The sequence below is a fragment of the Capsicum annuum genome, chromosome 3, assembly GCF_002878395.1.
Source record: "Capsicum annuum cultivar UCD-10X-F1 chromosome 3, UCD10Xv1.1, whole genome shotgun sequence".
Taxonomy (NCBI): Eukaryota; Viridiplantae; Streptophyta; class Magnoliopsida; order Solanales; family Solanaceae; genus Capsicum; species Capsicum annuum.
The window spans coordinates 34,527,566-34,553,459 of record NC_061113.1 but is presented as its reverse complement, the minus strand read 5'-3'; the positions used below and the strand labels follow the sequence as shown (position 1 = coordinate 34,553,459).

The window sequence follows — 25,894 nt, the reverse complement described above, 5'->3', positions numbered from 1 at the left end:
CACTCTCAATACACATCGTCACACACACTCACAATGAGCTTCCAATAATTATATTCCACAGATGTTTCACCTACACAATAAAAATGCATACACACAGAGATCCATAGCTTCCTGATATAGAGAAAACAATACAAACACACCTAGCTACCGAGAAAAACACACACACACAACTCACACACACCACACACTCAACTCATACACACCACACACTCTCTACTGATATTACGCACATACACAAATCTAAGAGAGGTTGAGCAAAAGAGAGCTGAACTATGAGAAAGAGAGAGTACGAAGCAGAGGGGGTGTGAGAGCTAAGAAAACGACCAAACGAACAGTTATTTGATAACCAAAATGGAAATGGGACAAATTCTCAAACTAACTGGACAACTCAAATGAAATAGATTATGTTGGCGGCCCACTTGTAGCTACCGGTGATGGTATTTCGCGGGTGATTTCGACCGCTGGTGACGAGTTTTCCTACGATGGCAAGTTCTGAGTCATTTTTCAGTGGATATGGTCGATTCCTGTGAAGATCTTGGTCATCGGTTTTAATGGGTTATCTTTGCACCTCGTCGGAATTCGATCACACTCTCTCCTCTTTTCTATCAATCTGTCCCGTTCTTGCCCTTTCCTTCATTGTTTACTTACTCTCAATTTCTCCCTTGGTATCTCTCTCTGTATGTGTATGTGCCTTTTTTAGTAAGGGGTGCGTCTGTGTATATGAGTTGCAGAACAAAGGAAGATGGTGAGTGTATCGTATATTGATAATGACGGGTGGAGAATTGTTGTTGTGTAGTTGCTAATCCATAAATAAAATAGATGTTTTGTGTGGGTGTGTGTTGAGTGAATATGTTGTGTGATTGTGTTTTGGTGTATGAGAATGGTGGGGGTGGGGGTGTTAATGGTGGTGGTGGATGGGGGTGGGGTGGGGTAGAGTGGGGGTGGAGGAGAGGGGGTTGGGGTCGATGGGGGAGGGGGCTAGAGAAGGGGGGGATTTTTATTTTATTTTTTTAAATTTATTATTTTTTAATTTTTAAAAATATTTTTAAATTAAAAAATTGAAAAAAAGTTGAGTGGCCTTTTTAAAAATTTTTAAATTATTTTAATATAAAATTAACTAAAAATTGATCCCCACTCGCACCTTAGGCGAGTGCCTTCACGCTCTTCGTCCTACTCAGCAATTTCAATGCCAGGTAGGCTCGGTCAACAGTCAAAGGATGCAAAATATAGCTTTTTAATGGGTTCAGGGGTCTAGATGACAAACATGTAAGTAGAAGTGTCTAACTTATAAAACCGACATTGTACAAGGGTCCAGAAGGTCATTTTGCCTTTAAATTATAGAACTTCGGTGAACTTCAAAGGTGGAGCAAATCATACGACTCTACTTTGTTTTTGAAATGACGGAAAAATGAGGGGAAAAAGTTTGCAAATTTTGGTGTATTCAACAAAATTTATTAAATTCAATAGAAAACATTCGCCACCTCTATCACATCAAATAAATTTAATACTCGTACTTATTTGATTTTCTACAACTATTTGAATTTCTTAGACTTTTTAACAGCTTTATCCTTAGAGAAAAACATTCCCCACCTCTACTACATCAAATAAATTTAATACTCGTACTTATTTGATTTTTCTACAACAATTTGAATTTCTTAGACTTTTAAAAGTTTCATCCTTAGTTCTAAGTAAGTAAACATATGCTTTCATTCACAATTACTCCCTTGGAAGTAGAAATATAGTAGTGATGAAGATAAGGTCTGACCTCTCTCTACACCTACATCCACCATAGATCTTATCAAAACAAACCCTCTGGACATAATGGCACTAGATACGGCCAAAGTCAACCATCAATCCCCAATATGAACTACTTAAACGCCTTTGCGCAGACAGTACCATCAAGTAGCCCCACTGCCTGTCCACCGGACAAACCTACTGAAACAATGGAGGTGGACATGACTCACGAGGAAGAAATGCTTCAGGATGTACCAAGCAATAGTACGATTGTGCTAATGGCGAAAGACAAAGTACGGATCCATAGACTATGTTCCTACTCGGTCATAATTAAATTAACGAGGAAAAAAGTCAACCACGCCTACCTAAAGCATCAATTAAACAAATTGTGGAAACCATTGGAGAATTAATAATCATTGATTTGGGCAATGACTATTTCAAAGTCAAATTCCTCAAAGATATGAACATGCTCACAACCCTCCAAAAAAATCATGGTTCATAAATGCAGCTTTCTTTCGGTTAGGAAATGGCACCCTAACTTTGTGGCATCGGAAGCACATAAAAATGTCTCTGCAATTTGAATTCGCCTACCGAAACTAACCACAGAGTACTATGACCACTTAATCCTACCAAAAATAGGTAGCAAATTGGGAAAATTGGTCAAGACAGACATATGCACCTCAGCTAGACTTAGAGGACGATATGGCCAAATATGCATCGAGGTACCCTTAGAAACTCCAGTAAAAACCCACATCTATATTGGAAGACTAAAATAACAAATTCTGTATGAGGGTGTCTATATTTTGTGTACCAAGTGCGGCATGATAGGACGTACATGTGTCCTGTTGAAATCACCATACCATTCCTGCAGTGACCCCTCCGGATAAAGCTATGGTCACCACAAAGGAAGTATGTGCACAACAAAATAAAATCAATAAAGATGATTGGCAAGTGGTCCAATTCAAAAAATGCCTTAACAACAGAAAAATTAAGCCAGTTCAATAGGGTGTCCACGAAGGCCCAAGCACGAAGAGCCCCTCTCAACCTAGGGGAAAACCATGGCACACCACCCACCCAGTGTAAATGCAGGTAAGTTACTTGACCATCAGATCAATTAATATGTACCCAAATCTACGGATGTTTGTACTGCTAGTTGCTCGGATAGATATGCCCAATTCGTCCAAAAAAATATGCTTACAAAATCAACGAAAGATACCATGATCCAAATTCTTCTGCTTTCCAAAGTAGAAAAAAAGAGCATGATGTCATAAGTGACAGGCTGGAAAGCAAGGTAGAAAAAATTATCATCATGCCCTTAAAAAGGTGCACAGTAAGTGAACCCATAAAAAATGAAGGGCTTACAATGGCCCCTAGTGGAAGTCTAGGAGCACAGACACGTCACGTCCTACTGTGACCTCCCACTGTCCCAATAAAAATGTGCCACGTCAAAACTCCTTAAACGTGGACAATCAAACTACCTCTAATAATATAAGCCAAAATAACACTTTTAGCGAAACATCCTTATTAAAACATACTAAAAAAAGTAACAAAATTCAAAGTACAACATTACTAGATTTAGGGAAGGGGCCCACAATATATCCTCAATCTCCTACTTCTAATATCCCTGGACCTTCACAAACTACGATAAATATTATCTCCATAAGTAACATTAATAAACCCATCAAACCTTCTATAAATACCAAGAATACCCAGATGTTCAAGAAAACCGTCGAGCTCACAGAAGAAACTCCCAAACACAACCTACAATGAATTCGCTGAACCTAAATACAACCCAAATCTACCTCCCACATATTCACCTCTACCCAGTATCAGGTACAATATCATAGGTAGAGATGGTCTTACTAGGTCAAGCCTTCATAATGCATGTATATATGGAAGAAAGGGAAGCCATGTTCATCATCAGCACGCCGGAGCTATTGGCTCACTTAACTTCCGGGGGGGGGGGAAGGGATGAGGAGAGTGATGGAGTTGTACAACAGCCATGTTTGGATGTCTACTCTACTACAATATTTCATGAACTTCTCAGTCCTAACCATCCTTTTCTTTTACATACCGACGTGGGAAACTCTAACAGCCCCCATGGCACAGATCCCTCCACCATAAATAACCCAGTCAACACCACCATACTTTTTGACCTACCACAAATTCATAGATATCGACCCACTATACTACCATCGGCAGTTGCAAGGGTCGACCATGGGGGAGGTTTCACTGCAGAACCAACCGACTCCGAGTAGGCCACTGGAGAATCAGGCAGTCCCAACAGTCAACAATGTAGCCTCGTCCTCCCATGTACTACCCAATATCACTTTAACTCATCCAAGACTAGTGATTACCTTACTCAGGAAATAGAGGATACATTAGAGATAATACGAGAAATAAGAATCAAAATAACTGTGTTAAAGGATATAAAAGCAATGGTATTCAATGACAAGTACGCCATGAAATTCATCCTTATCTATCCCCAAAACTTAATAAGGACATACCTAGACATCCGTTGACCTTTCAACCCCCAGGTGGGGAATTCTGTCCTGGTCATGAACCCAACAGTGATGAACCAAACTTTTCCTTTGACAAATACCTCAAGAGCAGCTCCGTTGATCAACCCACCACAAAGGAACATATCCATGAACATCATAATATGAAACTGTAGAAGGGAAAATGGTCAGGATTTTAGAAAGAACTTTAGATCCTTAGTAGACTGGCACAAACCGCCTTTTGTTGCCCTACTAGAGACTAAGATGCAAGACAACCAGTTGCTACTCAATGACTTCCCTTTTAATAGGATCATTGAGGTTACAGTAATTGAAAATGCAGGTGGGCTAACTGTTATGTGGGATGACTCTCTCCTAAAACTAGATGAAATCGCCACTACAGACCAGAAAATTCATGCTATAGTTAAGGTAAGACAAAAAAATGACATGTGGTTGTTTAGCTGTATTTATGCTAATACATTCATATGTAAACGCAAGATACTATGGCAAAATCTCCAAAATATCAAGGATAACTTCCCAGGTAAGTGGTTGATAGGAGGAGACTTAATGAACTCTTGTCAAACTCAGAAAAGAAAGGAGGTAAGTTAATTAATCAAACACGATCATCAGAATTTCAACATATGATAAATTATTGTGAATTCATAGTTATGTGCTATAAAGGTATTAAATATACCTAGTTAAACAGAATATTCAAAAGTCATAATGCTTTGATTTTAGAGAGGTTGGGCAGATTCCTTGCTACTAATGATTGACTGGTTAGTTATCCTAATGCCCATGTCATTTATCTTCCACGTACCCATTTCGACCATTGTCCTCTCCTATTGACCCTGTTTAAAGATGAGCAAAATCTGCGGAAGTGCTTCTTTAAATTTAAAAAATATGGACGACTCACCCGAATTATATTAACGTCATTTATCATGTATGGAGGAACAACCCTCCACTAGAAGAAGCAGTAACAACTTTTGAAGAAGAACCATTTTCATGGGCATGCAAGAATATAAGGAACATCTTTAGGAAAAAAGATAAGCTTCTTCGTAGAATCCAGGGAATCCAAAGTTCCCCAAACTATCATCACAACATGTTCCTTATCAATCTAGAAAAAAACCTCATACGTGATTTTAACAACATTCTTAGGATGGAAGAGGACTTCTGGAAGCTTAATTCCAGAATAACTTGGTTGAACGAGGATGACGCTAAAATAAAAAAATTTCACACTTCGACGTCAATTAGAAGAAGTAAATATAAAATAGTATCCTTAAAACTGGACAATAACTCTTACATAAATGAGCAATCGGATATAGTAAACCATATTCTAGATTTTTTCAAGGACCTGTTTAAATCCAACCATCACAAATCCTTCAGAGTCGTAGTTCCTAAAGCTAAAGTATGCCTCTCCGAAATAGATAAACTGGACCTGGGGAGAGTGCCCTCTGAAAATGAAGTTCGAGAGGCTGTTTTCTCTTTTCAACCCTTTAAAGCCCCTGATGGCTTACACCCATACATCTACCTAAAATATTGGTATATTGTAAGTCAGTCTGTTTTTTCCTTCTGCAATAGAGCCTTTATGGAATCCAAGATTAACCCAAGTACCAAATCAACACATATATGTCGTATTCCTAAAAGTCCTAATGCACAGACTCTCAAAAGTTACCGCCCTATCAGTCTATGTAATACTTCTTATAAAATATTCATGAAAATAATCTCCAGAAGACTGCATCCCATCATGGATAAAATCATCGAGCCCTATCAAACTAATTTCCTTAAAAATAGACAAGCCACTGACAATGTTATAGTCATACAAGAAATAATCCGACATTTCAAAAAAATGAAAGGGAAAAAAGGCAATGTCATTACGAAAATATACTTAAAAAAGGGTTTTGATAAGATGGAATAGCCGTTCATAAGACATACCTTACATTACTTTAACTAACCCAAAAACAACATAGACCTTAAATGTCATGTATTTGTACTAGCTCAGTATCAGTCTTAGTCAATGGTACGAGGACTGAATTTTTAGCCCCTCGAGAGGGATTTGCCAGGGAAATCCCATATCGCCGTACATTTTTATTCTTTGCATGAAAGTCCTGTCCCATAACATAAATCGGGACCTCAACAATAATATGTGGAACCCTATAAAAATTAGCAGGACGGGCCCATACCTGTCCCATCTATTCTTTGCTGATGACTTAGTACTAATGTCTACGACTGATAGGAGCAAATGCATAAATATCGAAGGAACCCTCTACAATTTTTGCACCTGGTCCGGGCAAAGCATCAATTATGGTAAATAAAAAATCCTTTTCTCAGATAATTGTGATGAAAGTAACAAAAGTACTATTTCTTCTATCCTTAGTATCAAATTATGTACGAATTTTGGGAAATACTTGGGGTTTTCTATTTTTAATTCTAAGCCCAGTGCCAAAGATTTCAATTCATCAACGATAACCTTAAGAAAAAACTTTTGGGATGGAAAGCAAATTTCTTAAATATTGTTGGGCGCACTACCCTTACAAAATATTGCCTTAATAATATCCCTACCCACATAATGCAATATAATAAGCTCCCTCAAACAGTCGTCAAACAGATCGATAAAATTCAGCGGGACTCTGTCTGGGGAACTAACACTACCGAAAAAAGAATGCACTTTGTGGGCTGGGACACCCTTGTCAAACCTAAAAACAAGGGAGTCTGGGTTTTCAAAAAACTAATACTAAAAATAAAGCTCTTCATGCAAAGTTGGCACGGAGAAGCCAAAATCTCTATGGTCTTCTGTTCTTCTAGCCGAGTATACTAGTAATAACAACCTTGAGGGGATTAGTCACAATACCAGAAACAATAGTAGTACTTGGAAAAATGTCATTAAAGGATAGAGGGTATATGGAACGATACTTGTTTGTCCTTCAAGTCCCCTCTGAGGAACTCAATCCATACTGCTTTGAACTTGGGGGAGGAAAACTTACCTGTTGAAACACTAATAAAGAATGGAACATGGGATCTTTCCTCCTTAGGATATGACCTTCCGGAGGGCATAACTGCCACCATAAAGGCTACTATTATATCGAAAAATCTTAATTTGAGCGATAAACTCAGGTGCACCTTAGCCCCTGGGAAATGGTTTTCTACAGGCCTAGAGTACTATCATATTCTAGCAAAAAATCTTAATGTTGCTGATCCCATTGCTGTCTTTAAATAGGTTTGGAAATTGAAGTGCCCCAATAAGATAAAGTTTTTTATTTGGTTGTGTTACCACAAAATGCTCCCGACTAAAGCCTCACTAAGTCACATAGGCAAAAAAGTGGAACCCAATACAACATCTGCAACGCAACCGAAACCATAGATCACATCTTCCGAGAATGCCCTATGGCACTCCAGTTCTTGTACAATAACAACTTGTTTTCAATCATTCAACTCTTAAAAGATTTATCCTTTATTGATTGTCTTGATAAAATTAGGAAAATGTCTAACGTACGAATAGGGAGCTACATGCTTTGGAGTGAGGTATTTCTTTTCTAACTTTGAAACATCTGGTTGACTAGAAACGATAATTTGTTTAGTAATAGAAGTAATCTCATACCCACAAACCTTTCATACGACAGGGCCTTGGAGTTCCATTTACTAACTAGTACCCACAGGTCCACCAAACAAAATACAATTGAACAATGGCTACCCCCTACGGAAGGATGGAAGTTGAATATTGATGGCTCTTTTGGCCATAACACTAGGAGAGGGAGAGCGGGAGGATTACTACGTGATAACAAAGGAAATTGGATTAAAGGTTTCCGGGATAGCATTAGTGCGAATTCGCCACTTGAAGCCGAGACAACTGCTCTATATCTGGGTTTATGATTAGCTATTCAGCTGAAGTGTGAAAAATTGATTATTGCTACTGATTCTCAATCCTTAGCTTCACTTTGCACAGATAAACCTGAGATCGATGACAGTCTTATTGTTTTGTGCAGGGATCTTCTTCGAATGCTGGGGAACCCGCGGGTATGCCATGAAGGAAGGACTTGTAATAGAGCTGCGGACAAGCTAGCTAAGGCGGGTAGAAGGATGAAAACAAATCAGCTTTTTGAGGAATGGTCAGTTCTTCCCTTATTTATTGTAGGACTATTGAAATAGATAAAAAAGAAACTTCTTTTGCAGGGTCTAGTGAACCCGTAGTACCAAATGTTTGTACTAAAAGTAGTGACTATGGACACTCTCTATCGCCTTTCTTGAACGCAGCTTTGTATAATGCATATTAATATTAAATAAAATCTCCTTTTAACCAAAAAAAAAAAAAAGTAAATAAACATATATAAATCTAGAGAAGTCATCTATAAAAAAAAATTAAAATTATCTTTTGCTTCATCTAATTAATTTATCATTTAATTCACATATGCCCAAATGTGTTAGATTTAACAATTCTGTATTAATCCACTACATTGCAACAACTTTTATTGGTTTTGAAGCTGTAAATATTAAAAAGTAGATAAAAGAGACCAGCTGTAATTTGGAGGGAGTTGAAAAAAATATTTGAACCGTTGAGCTCAGGTAATACCAAAGTTGAGTGTAAAACAATTGCTTTAAGCCTAAAAAAATGAAGATGCCAAATGAGCCAAATCATTTTTTACTTCAAAATAGATTTGAACAATTTAAATATATTAAATTATTAATATTATACTTAATGGTAAAAGTTTAAAATTGCTAGACAAATGAGAATTTGAAACATATACCAATCATTTTTTATTTCCAAACAAATCTCTATAATCTAAAATGTATGGAATTGTTTTTAACATTTTATTGAATGGTGACAATTTGAAATTACTGCACAATGAGCATTTGAAAAATATTATCTTAATCTTGAATGTTTCCTAAAACACTATACAAGTATTTGTGAATGGTAGGGATATGCACAAGATGGCTGCAACACCGCCATTACAAATAAATTCAATTTAAAAACACGTCATAATTTTTTTTTATAAAATTTCAAACTCATATTGAAGTTTGGTTTATAAAGTTTCCTTGTTATTGACATAATAAAAAAAAAATAGTCTCACATAAATAATGTTAGTTATGTGATTCACAAAATAAAATTTTTCGATACAAAATATAAAATTTCTCTACTTCATCTAGTTTGGGTAGTATTGAGAAGGAAGATTTGTAGTATTGAGAAGGAAGATTTTACTAATTTGTATAGTATCTTTCAAATACAGTTTCTTTTACAAAGATATTTTCTTGAAGACTATTGTCCAACATTATATTAATTGTGATTGTCTTGCGCATATACTTTTATTACATAACCATATTTAAATAAAGTAGCACTTATGAGCTGATACCAATAAATTTTTTTGAGCTGTGTAACACCACATAATACTCTATAACTAGCTCGGTTTAATCTAATGATTTTTTTTGAAGTAACGTGTGTAGTCAAGGTGTTATGAACTCACTCGACGGTAATTAATGGCATGTTGAAAATATGTTAAGGGACATATAATATGGTTTGACATTAGTTGAAGCAATAGGATGACTTAAAATATTCAAAACGAACAAGATAAAACGTATCAGAACCCAATCGTAGCTTGAGTCATATGAGCAAGCTAATGAATGATTTTAAAAAACATTATATGAGTTAGTTATTTATATTATGAATTATACAAACCTTTCCACATTGACAAAACTTTAGTAAAATTTTTGGGAAGATCGAACTTGTGGTTGGATATTGAATTTATATTGAATTTTATGACTCAAAATCAATTTAAATCACATTCTTAGCCATGAAATTAGAATTAATGAGATGACTCAACTTATTTCCCACGAATTGCTATGAAACTCACAAATTAGAAAGTTTAAGCAAATCTTTTCGAGTCAAAGTGAATAAAATTATAATCTTTGGTCATTGGCGCAATTGAAACCAATCTTTATGTAAATTGTGAGCTTATGAATCGGGACAATTTAAAGAAAGTACGAAATTGAAGTTACGATTGTATCCCTAGGTAAGTTAAAACTTACTTAATAGAAGTGATTTTAGTAACACTCATGTCCCTTGTGTGTTCAATGAAATATTAAAGGGAACTTTAGTGACTATATTGTAGGAACAAACGAGTGCTTAATCCATTTTTTTACTCAATCAACAACAACATACTTAGTGTATTCCCACATAGTGGGATCAAAGGAGGGTAAAGTGTATGCAGGTTATACCACTACCTCAGGTGAAGTAGAGAGGTTGTTTCCGACAGACTGTGGCTCAAGACAACTAACAATATAACAAATACAAAAATATATAAACTAATACAGTATGCAAAATAAACTAACACTGCTAGCTAATATAGGAAACAATACAACCCCAAGATAATACTCTAAACTATCTATCCGAAATCATAGACATCACTCAAACACCAAGAACAATAACTTCAGACGCAAACAAAGTACTTTTCCCTATTGTTACAGATGCACTCCTACCCCCTAACTATCTACCCTAATCCATGTCTTCCACACCTTCCTATTAAGGGTCATGTCTTCCGTAAGCTATAAATACTCTATATCATGCCTAATCACCTCCCTCCAATGTTTACTCGGCCTACCTCTACCCCGCCTAAAACCATCTATTGTCAGCCTCTCACACCTATGTACTAGAGCATCCGATCCCCTCATCATCACGTGTCTAAACAAATGTAATCTCACTTTTCGTATCTTGTCCTCATCTGAAGCCACTCCCACCTTCTCCCGAATAATCTCATTCCTAACCCTATCTTTCCTGGTAAGGACACACATCCATCGCAACATCCTTATGTCCACCACCTTCAACTTTTGAATGTGGAAGTTTTTAACTGGCCAACACTCTACTTCATACAACATAGTCGGTCGGACTGTCACTCTGTTGAACGTACCTTTAAACTTCGTAGGCACTTTCTTATCACACAAGACTCCCGAAGCGAGCCTCCATTTCAACCACCTTGCACCAATATGGTGTTTGATATCCTCATCAATCTCACTGTTCACCTGAATCATATACCCTAGATACTTGAAACTCTCCCCCTTTTGAATGGTCCGAGAATCTAGCTCCACTACCACTTCAACCTCCTGCGATAAATCACTAAACTTACATTCCAAGTACTCTGTCGTGGTCCTTCTTAATCAAAATTCTTTAGAATCAAGGGTCTATCTTCAAATCTTTAACTTATCATCAAATTCTCTCCGAGTCTCGTCAATCAGTATCATATCATCAGCAAATAACATACACCAAGACACCTCCCTTTTTATGTCACGTTAAAACATTCATCACCAAGGCAAATAAAAAAGAGCTAAGTGTTGATCCCTGGTGAAACCCTGTCAAAATGGAAAAGTGCTCCGAATCTCCACCTACTGTCCTCACACGAGTCTTCAATCCATCATACATGTCCTAAATCAACCTAGTGTATGCTACAGACACCCCTCTAGCCTCCAAGAATCTCCACAGAATCTCCCTGGAGACTTTGTCATATGTTTTCTAAAGTTTAATGAACACCATGTGCAAGTTCTCCTTCCTCTTCCTAAATTACTCCACTAATCTCCTCACGAGGTGAATGACCTCAGTAGTCGAATGACCTGGCATGAAACAGGACTGATTCTCTAAAATAGTCATAATCCTCCTCAGCCTCAACTCTACCACCCTTTCCCAAACCTTCATAGTATGACTCAACAGCTTGATACCCCTATAATTGTTGCAACTCTGAATGTCCCCCTTGTTCTTATATAATGGAATTATCTTACTCCACCTCCAATTTTCAGGCATCTTTGCTGCCCTAAAAATAATATTAAACAACTTTGTCAGCCACTCCAAACTTGCCTGGCCCACAGGTCACCCTATCCCTACACATTCTGAAAATAGCCCCCGAGACACCCTCGACCTTGAGACGCCTACAATAACTATAATCGCGACACCTCTCAGAATTCTCCAATTCCCATATAAAACCTTTATCCCTCTCGTCATTCAAAATTTTATAGTAATAGGACTGCCACCTCTTCCTAATAAGGGCATCCTTAACCAACAATGTACTATCCCCCCTTGATGCACTTCACTTAGTCAAGGTCACGAGCCCTCCACTCCCTGGCCTTGGCAAGCTTATACAACTTTTATCCACATATTTCTCCTCTAAAGTCGCATACAAGCTCTCAAAAGTTGTTGTCTTAGCCGTTGTAACCGCTAACTTAGCCTCTCTTCGAGCTACCTTATACTCCTCCTGCCTCTATTTATTATTCTTTGTCTCAACCAACTTAGCATAAGCCACCTTATTAGTCTCCACCTTCCTCTTGACTTCTTTATTCTATCACTAGTCCCCCCGATGGTTACCAGATCAGCATCTCGAGACATCCAACACCTCTCTAGCGGTCTCCCTAATACAACTAGCAGTCGTCTCCCACCAACTATCCATATCCCCTCTACTCTCCCAGGCCCCTTAGTCGTCAACTTCTCCTCCATATAATATATGTGATGTATGTTACTATATGTAACTTTCATGCAATTTGTCTCAATTTTTAGAAAACATATATGCTTATGTATATTACTACTTGCTATATGCAATGATGCTTATTGTTAAGCTTAAACTAATGTGATCACATTTTTAAATGTGAGCTAGTTGAACTCCCTGAAACATGAGTGCCACAAAGGTCAAGATTGGCTACCTTACATTTGTATGATCTACTTATTTGTGGTAAGAGATAGGTCGAAACTCCCCCTTGTATAATGATTGTTCCACACAGGGGCAGAGCCTGCCTTTGGCATAAGGGTTCATCCGAATCTCTTTCGATGAAAAATTATACTATTTATAAATGACTAAAATTATTTTTATGTAAATATTGATAGAAAATAAACTACAAAATGAAAATAAAAGAGACTCTGCAAGTGTAAAAACTTTCTTAGTATATTCTATCTTCAAAATACTCTTCAGTTTAATTTGCAAACACCTATCTTATCACGTAGCTTTAGAAATGACACTGGTTTTAAAGGCTTTGTGAACATATCTGCAACCTGCTCTTCACTTCTGCAAAGATAAGACTAATCTTTGCATCCTTAGTTAGATCACGTAAGAAGTGATACTTCACATCTATATGCTTAATCCATCCATGTTCAACTGAATTCTTTGAAAGATTAATCGCTAAAGTATTATCATAATAGATTGGCGTCGGTCCTTCCTGCTTAAAATGAAGCTCTTTAAGAATGTTCCTCAGCCAAACAACTTGACAAGCGCATGACGTTGCAGCAACATACTCTGCCTCAGTGGTCGACAAAGTAACAATAGGTTGCTTCTTTGAAGACTAAGAAACAACTCCAGACCCCAACATAAATACATATCCTGATGTACTTTTTCTATCTTCAAGATTTCTAGCATAGTCACTATCAGTGTAACCAACCAAATCTCCAGCTGCTTTCATTTTAGAAAAAAATTCAAAATTATTGGTACCATTTAAGTACCGCAGAATTCTCTTAGCAGCTTGTAGATGCATTTCTTTTGGAAACTCCATGAACCTACTAATGAGACTTACAACGTGCATAACATCAGGCCTTTTTGTTGTCAAGTACATCAAGCTTCCCACAATTTTCTTGTATAAAGTGTTATCCACTTTTATCCCTTCAGGTTCTTTAACGAGCTTCAGACCCTTCTCCATTGGTGTGCTTACAGTGTTGCAGTTTTTCATCTAAAATTTATCCAGAATATCTTGCACATTTTTTTTAGATTAAAACTGCCATCAACATTGTCTTGTTGATTTATTTTCTGCTCATGAACCAACAAAGAGCCCTATAACTCGTCAATAGAAAGAGCATAAACATCTTTTGATTCTTCAATAGAGCAGACTATATAATTGAACTTTGCAGTCATCGAGCGCAGTATTTTTTCTATGATGGTAACATCTTCCAATTTTTCTCCATAAATTCTCATTATATTTGTGATAGCCAATACCTTAGAGAAATAATCTATTACCGACTCACTACCTTGCATACGTAGAGCCTCAAACTCACCATGAAGCGCTTGAAGTTGCACTCGTTTTGCCTTTGTTGTTCCTTGATACTTCTTCTTCATGGAGTTCCATATTTGTTTAGAAGTATCCTTGCAAAGAATGGTTTCTAGTATTGAGCGATAAATAGTTTAGAAAAGATAATTCTTCGCTTTGAGATCCTTAAACTTAGACTGTCCAGCTCTGCCTTCTGTGCTTCCGATAAGGCATTACCAGTGATTGGCTCTTGCACGCCAATACTCATAACTGGCCAATATTCTTTAGACCGAAGAAAGTTCTCCATAAATGTACTCCAATGGTCGTAGTGACCATTGAAACATGGAATAGCAGCCTGAACAAAATTTTCAGTGGTCATTGTTTTGTTGCTGTAATAGCACTCTAAAAGAGAAAAAAATATTTTTCTAACTTGGATACCAAATGATAGAAAATAAACTGCAGCAATGAAAAGAAAAGAGACTCTGCAAATATGGAAATTTTCTTAGTATATTCAAGCTTCAAAATACTCTGTTACAAGAGTTAAATCGATGAAACTAGTAAGCAAAAGAACACGTTTATTCTCCTAAAAAATCTGAATCTAAAAAACTGACTGCACGTTAACTTATAGCCTAAAGATTAGTAACAACGTATTGACTCCTAAATAAACACAATAGCTAAACTACTACTCCACAAAGCCATTCACGTTGCCAACACATAAAATAGATTCAAACCACCTTCGATTAGTTTTTCTTCAAATTTGAACCCCCTGGGTGAAAATTCTGGATCCGCCTTTGTTTCCATGAATGCAAGGTCATGAGTGTTAAAACACTCTTTTTCAACAAATTCTCTTATCACATTTACTCACCTTACAGTTTCAAATTTCAGATAATCAATATCAATTTTTAAAACTTAAATTCAATCGTATGTTTTACTTGTAAACATTTCCCTTTGTAAGTCTTGTTCGATCTTTTCAGCAGGAAGACTAAGTATCATGTCGGTGATACTTGGCCCGTGAGATCCTACTCCCATTTTAGATTGCTAATTTAGCTGAGCAAGATCTTGCTACGACCAATTAGCTTTAGCCTTCAGTCGAACTTACCTTTCGATATTCACCTCTATGGGGGATCAAGTTGATGTGATCACATTTACACATGAAATCTAGTCGACCTCCCTGAACATGACTACCACAAAGGTCAAGGTTCCACCCATTATGTGTTAAAAGACACTTTTTTCAATAGAATTCTCTTTTCAGATTAACTTCATTTAATAAAATTCTTTTTTCAGATTAACTTAGATTAATATCAACTTTGAAATTCATTTAGTTATAACTTGTAAGTAAAATATTTTATTTCAAAAGAATTTAGTTAGTGTACGAAAGAAGTTATAATGTAGCTTGTTTTAGAAGCTGATTTTTTTACTTGGAGAAAAAGAAAAAAATCATGGTGGCCTTTTGTTACAAGTGGCACCTTTCTGTCCAAGCATCATAGACACTTTTGATCTATATAGCCTATAAATAGGCATTCTTTGCTTCAAAAAATGTAAGAAGGAAGGGAAAAAAAAACTTATTATTAACAGTAACCAACTTTCTATTTTCTCTTTGTTTTAATTTCCTACTCCCTCAATTTTCTCCTCTTTTCACCCTTTTTTATACTTTCTCCGTTTTATAATAAATAAATTGTTTAATTTTGACATAGAGATTAAGGAAAAAACATTAAAGATATAAATTTAACACAACTTTTCATTTTTACCTCAAAAAAAGAAAAATGATGATCTTGTAATACCTTTTCAAAAGTTAATTGGTTGCCAAATCATAAGGGTAAATTTGGAAAAAAAATTCAATGATTCACTTATTTTGAAACACTAATAAATACCCCAACAATTCACTTATTTTGAAACAGAGGAAGTATTATTATAGAATTTATTAAAGGGTTCTATTATTTATATTATTTTTTATTAAATTTATTGGTATTTGTATTAATAATTTTGTTGATTCTTGTATCCTCTAATTAATTAGGAAAGACTGATTTAATTCTGAATATCCTCTAATTAATCAGGAAAGTGATTATTTAATCATAGAAAAATATTTCACGCTACTGAAATCGTTTCTTAGGACAATGCCTAGCCCGACTCGAGTATAATTAATATAATATCGTAGTAATATTTATTTAATATTCAATATCATTAACTTGCTAATAAGTAATTATATTTTTGTTATAATTAGTATATAAATTATATTATTATTATTATTATAGTAGTAATACTATTATATATTTGTTGCTATATTATTATTTTGTTAACAATTTAAAAACATTCTTATTGGTATTTTACCGTTGCAATCTTAGAAACTATGACAAATAATTCTACTCATGGTACTTCTAGTACTGATGCAACTCCTAATACTCCTGTTTCGATTGTTCAATCATATGCTAAGCCATTTTTTAATGTTTAAAATATTGAAATATTTGCTAATGAAAACTTTAAAAGGTGGCAAGTACGAATTTTTTCATTACTTGATGTTCATGTTGTAGCAAATGCTTTGTCACAAACACAGCCTGATGCAAATGTTGATAGCCAAATTTTGGAATCATGGCAATACGCCAATAAGGTATGTCGTCATACTATTTTACAAATAATTTCTAATGAACTATTTGATGTGTATTGCAGTTGCAAAGAAGCAAACGTCATCTGAAAAGCTTTAATTAAAAAATTCACGACTGAAGATGCAACCAAATAAAAGTTTATGGTTGAAAAATTTTACAATTGGTAAATGAGTGATGTGAAAGAAATGAAAATTCAAATAAATGAATATCAAAAATTGCTAGAAGATTTGAAGGCTGAGAAATCACTCTACAAAAAAAAAATTGCTAAAAAAATAAGGTTTTATGTTATTTCGTACTATAGAATTCTTTTCTTTATGGGATCTTTTTCCCACGAGAGGTAATGAGAAGAATTCTAAAATAGATTTCTACCTATGCCTAGATCACATATAAATGAAAATTTTATTTAAGACCTTTTCAATTGTAGTCAATATCATATTACGAGTAATTTCGACAACTTTGGGAGAAAAAGGAGCATTTACCTATTACAGAGATGATGCAATTTGATTCTTAGTATTGATTGAGAAATTTCCTGAATAATGTAATGACTATAAAAATAACTTGAAACATAAGCAGACAAATTTTATTATTGAGGAAATAATAACTCATATTCTAATTAAAGATACTAACAAAAAGGAGTCATTCAAAGCTAAACAGGCTGCACTCAAAGCAAATTTAGTACAAGGTCAAAACAGCAACAACAGAAGACATGGTAATAAGTCTCAAGGTTACAAGCCTAGTAATCAATTTTAAGAAGAGAAAGGGCACTTGTTTTACTTGTGAAAATCCAGGTTATTATGCTGCTCAATGTAGTCACAGAATGAGAAATAACAAAGAAATGAGAAATTCTCCTAAAACTAATTTAGCTGAAGGAGATAAAATAATTGCAGCTGTTATTTCTCAAGTGAATACAGTGACAGACTCAGAATTTAAGGATAGTGGGTGCTTCAAAAATTTAAAAATTAAAAAAAAATAAAAATCACTTCAATGAGGTTCGAATCCGAGCATCCCTTCCAATGAAAAAGCTTAAGGTCAACCTAAATGCCAATGCACCCAACCAACTTTTATTTTAGTGGGTGCTTTTATATATTATAACCTATTTTCGTATATATTTTAAATGTAATTTTATCGATTCCGCATCGAGTTTACTGGGTGTTGGAGCACCCCAAAATTGAATGTAGGTTCGCCCATGAGTGAATATGGTGGCATATATAAAAGAATGGGTGATAGACTCTGGAGCTACTCGATACATTTGAACAAATCGAGAAGCATTTGTCTCCTATACATCAATAGGAGATGACAGTGAAGTGGTCTACCTTAGATACTCGAGAACTGACAAAGTCTTGGGCAAGGGTAAATTTCTCCTAAAACTCACTTCGAAAAAAACTTTAGCCCTCATTGATGTGCTACATGTTCCTACAATGAGCACACCTGATTTCTATGGCTTTGCTGAATAAAGCTGGAATAAAAGTGTCTTTTAAATATAATAAGATTATTTTGTTAAAAAATAATATATTTGTGAAAAAAGGCTATTGTAACCATGGACTTTATGTACTTAATATTATCAATATAATACATCAAATTCTGCTTATATAATTAAGTCTATTTCTTTATGGCATGCTAGATTAAGACATGTTAATATTAAATATATAAAGAATATGCAATCACTTGATTTAATATCTGGTTAGATTCAAGTAATTTCGATAAATGTAAAATATGTGCTGAAGCTAAAGTTACTAAAACGTCATGTTTTACAGTTAATAGAAAAACTGAAATGTTATCTTTGATTCACACTGATTTGGGTGATTTAAAATAAATTATGACTAAAGGTGGTAAAAGATATTATGTGACTTCTATTGATGATTTCTCTAGATTTACTAAATTGTATTTGCTTAGAAATAAAGATGATGCATTTGATGCTTTTGTGTCTTATAATTTTGAAGTTGAAAATCAACTTAGTAGAAAAATCAAGAGAATTATATCTGATAGAGGTGGAGAATATGTATCTTTAAATATGTTTTGTGGAAAAGAAGGTATTATTCTTGAAGAAACTCCGTTTTATTCTTCTGAGTCTAATGGTGTAGCTGAAAGAAAAAATAGGACATTAAATGCACCTGATAATTTGTGCATTCTGAGTCTAATACACCTAATAATTTGTGGGGTGAAACAATATTATCTGCATGTCATTTACAAAATAGAATCTCTCATAAAAGAACTGCAAAACTCTTTATGAATTGTGGAACGGTTATAAATTCAATTTGAAATATTTAAAAGTGTGACATTGTCTTGCTAAAGTTCTTTTGCCTGAACCTAAAAAGAGAAAAATAGGTTCTAAAACCACTAATTGCATGCTTATTGGATATGCTGAACATAGTGTTGCATATAGTTTTCTTATTTTTAAAAGTGATGTACTTGATAGTAATACTATAATTGAGACAAAAATGTTGAATTCTTTGAATATATTTTTTCACTATGTGATAAAATCTCTCATGCACCTGTTGAACGAGAAAATGAATCTACCTCTAATATTGAGGAATTGGGAAAGAGTAAAAGGCCTAAAAAGAATATATTTCTTATGAAAATGATTTTCAAACTTTTCTTGTTGATAATGAATCATCAAATTATTTTGAAGTTGTATCTTTTTCTGATACTAAATTTTGAAAAGAGACAATAAAAATTGAACTTGATTCAATTATGAAAAATAATACGTGGAAAGACTTCTTAAGAAATTTAAATATTGGGAGGTAACTCCTGTAGCCACTCCTTATGATGCTAATTATAAATTAAAAAGGAATAATGGTGACCCAATTACTCAGTCTAAGTATGCACAGATTATTGGGAGTCTGATGCATGTAATGAATTTTACTAGGCCTGATATAGCCTATGTTGTAAGTAGATTAAATAGATATACTTATAATCCCAATAAAGATCATTGATCTGCATTAATGCGACTGATGAAATATTTGAGAGAAACCATGAATTATGGTATCTTGTATAGTGGATTTTTCTCTACTTTAGAAGGATATTGTGATGCAAATTGAATCTCTGATTTAGATGAGATAAAATCCATTAGTAGTTATGTGTTATCCTTGATGGGGTTGCAGTATTATGGAGATCAACTAAGAAGACGGTCATTGTTAGATCAACTATGAAATCAGAGTTTATGGCTCTAGAGTTAGCTGGTATTAAGGCTGAATGGCTAAGAAATTTCTTAACGAATATCCCTTTTAAAAAGGATGATCCGTTGTGTAATATCCTTTTAAAAAGGATGATCTAGTGCCTCCTGTATATATACAATGTGATTGTCAAGCCGCAATTGCTATTGTAAGAGTAGACAAATGAAATTGAGGCATGATGTTATTAAGCAATTGCTGAGAAATGGAATAATTTTCATTAATTATGTGAAGTCTGAATTGAATTTGACCCGTTCACTGACTAAACCTGTGGAAAGAAAATTAATTCTTCAAACCTCAAAAGAGATTAGGTTAAGGCCAATATGATTTTCAATAGAGATGGTAACCCAACGTATGTGATTGGAGATCCTATGAAGTAGGTTCATATGGGTAATAGCAAGTCGATATTGACAATGCACACTTATTGAGAGTGTTTGAACTGCTACTAAAATTGATGGATGAGTTACTAACTCTTAATGAATTCATAGTCATTATGGATGGTGTATCTAAAGCAGTGTACACTTGATGAATTCATCTATATGAGAAGTAGAATGAGGTCGTTCCTATGAAATTTTTGGCCTTATTCTCTTGCGCTCTCATGACTACCAAGCACGCACATGACCTATTAGAGCAAAATCGCGTTGAACAACAAAATTATGGTCAAAATGTGATTGATAAAGTTTATGACTTACAACAAGAGTTATTCGGTTCATAAAAATATTATATTTCACCAATTATTCTGTAAGTTAAATTTTATTGACCTAAATTTGATTCATAATCCAGAAAACACTAAAACTACTGCATTTTGACCATGCAAATCCAACAAGTTAAAACCATTTCTCCTATAAATTCTTTTGAAATTATATGGGGATTGTAAGTAAAATATTTTATTTCAAAAGAATTTAGTTAGTGTACTTAAGAAGTTATAGTATAGTGTGATTTAGAAGCTGATTATTTTTACTTGGAGAAAAAGAAAAAAACATCATGGTGACCTTTTGTTTCAAGTGTCACCTTTCTGTCCAAGTGTCATAGACACTTTTGCTCTATATAGCCTATATAGGCATTCTTTGCTTCAAAAAATGTAAGAAACAAGAAAAAAAAAACTTATCATTATCAGTAACCAACTTTCTATTTTCTCTTTGTTTTAATTTCCTACTCCCTCAATTTTCTCCTCCTTTCACCATTCTTTATATTATAATTTTAACTGCAATTGTAACGTTTGATTATTTAAAATTAAATAATTTTATTTATTATAGAGATTTTTAATAAAGTGTAAAAGTTAAAATCAATTTTCAAAAATCTTTCATACTTTAATATAATAATATAAACATAAATATATACACATCTATGTTTTACCCATTCAAGTGATTGATGAATCATCACTTTTACATTTGCGTACCTCTTTTCCTTGTTGCCACAAGCTAAGAGAGACATCAATTTGAACCATATTTGTATTACGATTATATATATATATATATATATATATATATATATATATTTAAAATCCTTCCTTATTTTTAAAGTCAAATCTTTTCCAAATCATTGATTACATTTTTATTACGTACTTAAAACTTTAAAAAAATGGGTACTTCTTAAATTTTCTTATTGTAATAGTTTTATATTTATTTTTTATATTTTTCAAATATTTTTAGAATTAAATTTAATTGATTTAGAATTCTTAAACCAATGAAAAAGTATCAGTTGCCATTAATTTTGATGACTTCTAATAAACAAAAGTTTTATCATAAATATATTTAATTAATTTCCAACTCTTAAATTAGAAAAAAATATTGAAATTCTGATGACTTCTAATGAGGAAAGGTTTTGCCATAAATATATTTAATTAATTTTTAACTCTTAAATATTAGAAAAAAATAGTGAAAAGACAATTTTATCTAAAGCAGGGAGTTTTAATGAAGGGTAAAATGTTCAAATAATATTTCTAAGGTCCTTCACATTTTTAATCTATTAAAGATTATAGATATAGATATAAATTATAGAATAGATATAGACTATAGATATAGAATATAATTATAGATTATAGTTTATATAATTTATTAAAAGGTTCTATTATTTATATTGTTTTTAGTTTAACTTGTTGGTATTTGTATTAATAATTTTGTTGATTCCTGTATTCTCTAATTAATTAGGAAACACCAGAATATCCTCTAATTAATTATAGTTAATTAGGGAAGACCAGAATATCCTCCAATTAATTAATCAGGATAATATTTATTTAATTTGGGGAAACATTTCACACTGCTAAAATAGTTTCTTATGATTAATTAGGGAAGACCAGAATATCCTCTAATTAATTAATTAGGAAAGTGTTTGTTTAATCCTGGGGAAACATTTCACACTGCTAAAATAATTTCTTAAAACAGTGTCTAGCACGACTCAAGTATAATTAATATAATATCGTAGTAATATTTATTTAATATTCAATATCATTAACTTTTTAATAAGTAATTATATTTCTGTTATAATTATTATATCGATTATAATATTATTATTGTAGTAATAATATTACTATATATTTATTGCTATATTATTATTTTGTTAACGGTTTAAAAATATAGTTATTGGTATTTTATCGTTGTTCCCCACGATATCTTTAGGTAGATTGAGTATCACGTCGGTGATATTTAGTCCGCGAGTGCCTGCAATCATTTTTCATGTGATTTTCTATGTTCGTAAACTTAAAAAAGAGAAACTTCACATTCAGACATGACATGTTAATCTTAATAGGCCTAAATCTCCTTATAGAACCAACCAATTTGCGTACATACACTTAGTAAAAGATAAGGAGTAAGGGAATAAATTAATCATTTATACAAATAATCAGAAGTAAACAATCCAACTGTTATCTATCTACTACATTCAAACAACTTGACTTGGTTTAAAAGCCATCCAAAAGAAGAAAAGAAGAATGCGAATGAAACGAAGCAAAGTAAAAGAAATACTAGTACTAGCTAGAAATTGATGTATTAAAGCAAAACCTCAAAGTGACCAACTATAATTTGGAGGGAGTTGAAAGAATCTAGGCTGAATCCAAACTCCTTTGTAATGTTGACCTTCTATTCCTTCCATACTAGCCTCAACGTTTTCATTTTTTATCAAAATTTCTGAAGTACCTCCAAAATAAGAGGCACCACAAATAAAAATAGCAACATCATCACCAAGATTCATCTGTTTTTTCAGATCACTTTTAGTGAAACATTTCTCCTTGTACCTAAAGGGCAGGGTTTCCAAATTTGGATGCTTACCTTCAACTATTGTGTACGTCTCAAAACTTTTATCTTCCAATGTGAATGTCAATAACTTGTTCTTATCATCTAAGATATAGAAACAACCATCATGAAAAGTTACACCTTTAACAACACCAAAACTACTCATTTTGACTTTGAGATCATATTCGTATTTAATCCACGAGCTAACTCCGCGTTCTAGCACATCTAGTTCCAAGATTTGATCGTTGTTTTTATAAATGATAGCCGTGGTACAATCATTTGACAAAGGAGGAGATGTAAAAACAGCAGCCCGGGGGGAGATTTCAGATTTATGAAGTGGAGGAAGGTCAATTTTCGCGCGAGAGAAAGGGCAGAAGAAGAAAATATGACCCTTTTGGGACACAAGTAACCAACCTTGTGTTGATGCAAGGCAAGTTGCTTCTTTCAATTCGGGTATATTGATGGTGTAATTCTTGTTGGTGGTCGGGTTGAAGAGGACCGTCTTCTCATCGTGGTCATTGTGAAGTAGGAAACAGGGCTTCATGCCACTAGCCGATTCAATGGTGGCAGAAGCTGAGAAAGAAGCAGCGCGCCAACCTTTGCAAACTCCGCGAAACCCAAGAAGATCAAATAGTCCTAAGCTGTTTGCTATTTCTATTAAAAGCTCTGAATGCAGATCACACCATGCTCTTGATGAATTCCTTGTTCCAATGCACCTTCACGGCCATGAATTTTCACAATCAACACAAAAAAAAAAATACTTCGTAACATAATATAATCGTTAAATTGTATCTAACGGTGTAAAAAAAAATTTCCTATACTTTACGTGCATATAACTTAAACTCTCCATTACAAAAGTTGGCTCAAATATAAAATTCCTAGCTTAATTTTTAAGATATCAAATCAACCAAATCATTTTTTTTCACTTCTAAATAGATTTGAATTATTTAACTATATGAAATTATTGGTGATGTATTTAATGATAAAAATTTATTGCTAGAAAATGAGAATTTGAAAACATGCTAGACAATGAGAATTTGAAAACATATTCAAAAAGTATGGAGTTATTTTGACATTCTATTTAGTGGTAACAATTTGAGATTACTAGGCAATGAGAATTTGGAAAAAATATTATGTTAATCTTGAATATTTTCTAAAAGATTGCACAAATTTTTTTTTTTTGGTTTTCCAAGGTATCCCCACAGCCGACTCAGTCAGCGCACTAAGCGGTTGGGAAATGGCCACAGAATTTCCACAAACCTTTATCAATGGTCAAGATATGTACAAAATGGCTGTAACCAAGCAATATGATTACAAATTGTTAAGTTTCTTAACAAAATATAACCTATTAAAATAAGGAAAATGTGGAAAGTAGAAAGGAGAGAAAATTAGTGCAAAAGTAAATAAGTTTCATTTATTAAAAAAAAAAAAAAAGTCAGATATAATGGATACAACTGATGGATAAGATTGAAATAAACTATTATGATCAAATCAATTTGTTTGGGTAATTTATAGCATAGTTAAAAAAGTATTTCTGATATATTTTGACAGATAAAAATCATAAAGTCACGTTAGTTGTAATTTGAAATTAATGAGTGTTACGAAAGTGAAATGTGAGCGTGAATAGAAATGAATAATGAAAGTATTTGAATAGATTTTCAAAAGAAAACATGGTTTTCAAAAATAGTTCAAATGATAAAATAAATTTATTAAACCTACGTCATATTCATATATTTCAATAAAAAAAATTAGCATTTAAAATGGATGGATTAAATTATCAAAATTAGCATTAGAATTAAAATTAAAACGGATAAATTGCATTGCATTGCAAAAAAAAAAATACTGAATAAATATTTATTATATAAATGAAATAAAAACGAAACCATATTAGAAATATGTATAAATGTAGTTGGTTCATAAGTAAATTACAAAATATATATAAATAATTGATTGTGAACCATTATTATTTTAATTTAATATTGGATATGTTGTTGTTGTTTGAGATCATTATATATAGGAATCAATAAACAATTGGTTCCACTTACGCTAAAAAAAAAAAGTGATACAACAAGAAAATAAGGATATTCCCAATCACATCATAAACAAAAATAAGAAATATTCAACAAAAAAACAAGAAAAAGAAATATTCAACAAAAAACACAAGAAAAAAGCAAGTATAAGGAACCAGAATAATATGTATGAAATCAAGAATACTTACTCTTCTTCCATTCTAGGTTAAAAAGAGCCTCGTGCCTTGATGGGAACTATTAACGAAAGATTTCAACCTAGATTTCATATGTAGGAGAAAGAGTCATGTAACGGAGAGAAACATTATTTATATAGTTCACTAGGCATTTTATAAAGAGTAGGTCTCCTTTCTTTACTGTTTTCTTTATTTTTTTGTTTCTTGATAGGATACAAACTAATAACTATACGAAAATCTTCTCCACTTTTATCTACTACTAATTTAGGATAAGTGCGTTGCACGTGAATTTTTATTCTTATAAAAAGATACATAAATATATAATTATAAAATAAATTATGTGTAATTTCAATTAACGCTTAGATAAATATAATTATTTAAATGAAGAGATAAATATTAATACATTGACACAAAATTTATATTCGAAGTAAACCGAATATTTTTTGAATTTGAAAGGACAATGAATATATATTATTTAGTTAATTAT

General features: G+C 33.3%; 2 protein-coding genes across 4 annotated transcripts; one reads left to right on the top strand and one right to left on the bottom strand.

The window, feature by feature from the left end:
• Positions 1–1,590: 1,590 nt before the first annotated feature.
• On the top strand, positions 1,591–8,555 carry LOC124897055. 3 transcript variants are annotated; one of them, XR_007053529.1, is made up of 2 exons: positions 1,591–2,027; positions 8,210–8,521. XR_007053529.1 is itself a non-coding variant. In XM_047409287.1 (2 exons), exons 1-2 carry the CDS (start codon positions 2,675–2,677, stop codon positions 8,370–8,372), a joined length of 312 nt encoding a protein of 103 aa, XP_047265243.1. In that variant the 5' UTR covers positions 2,580–2,674; the 3' UTR covers positions 8,373–8,555. The 3 variants fall into 3 exon arrangements, 1 of the variants encoding a protein (XP_047265243.1); XM_047409287.1 differs by lacking the exon at positions 1,591–2,027 and adding an exon at positions 2,580–2,823 and having other exon boundaries at positions 8,210–8,555; XR_007053530.1 differs by lacking the exon at positions 1,591–2,027 and adding an exon at positions 7,890–8,113.
• Positions 8,556–22,814: 14,259 nt separating this feature from the next.
• On the bottom strand, positions 22,815–25,500 carry LOC107866393 (F-box protein At4g00893-like). Its single transcript, XM_016712476.2, has 2 exons — positions 25,423–25,500; positions 22,815–23,920 (listed from the first exon to the last, which is right to left on the bottom strand). The coding sequence occupies exons 1-2, from the start codon at positions 25,431–25,433 to the stop codon at positions 22,975–22,977; spliced, it is 957 nt and encodes a 318-aa protein (XP_016567962.1). The 5' UTR covers positions 25,434–25,500; the 3' UTR covers positions 22,815–22,974.
• Between the last annotated feature and the right edge of the window lie 394 nt (positions 25,501–25,894).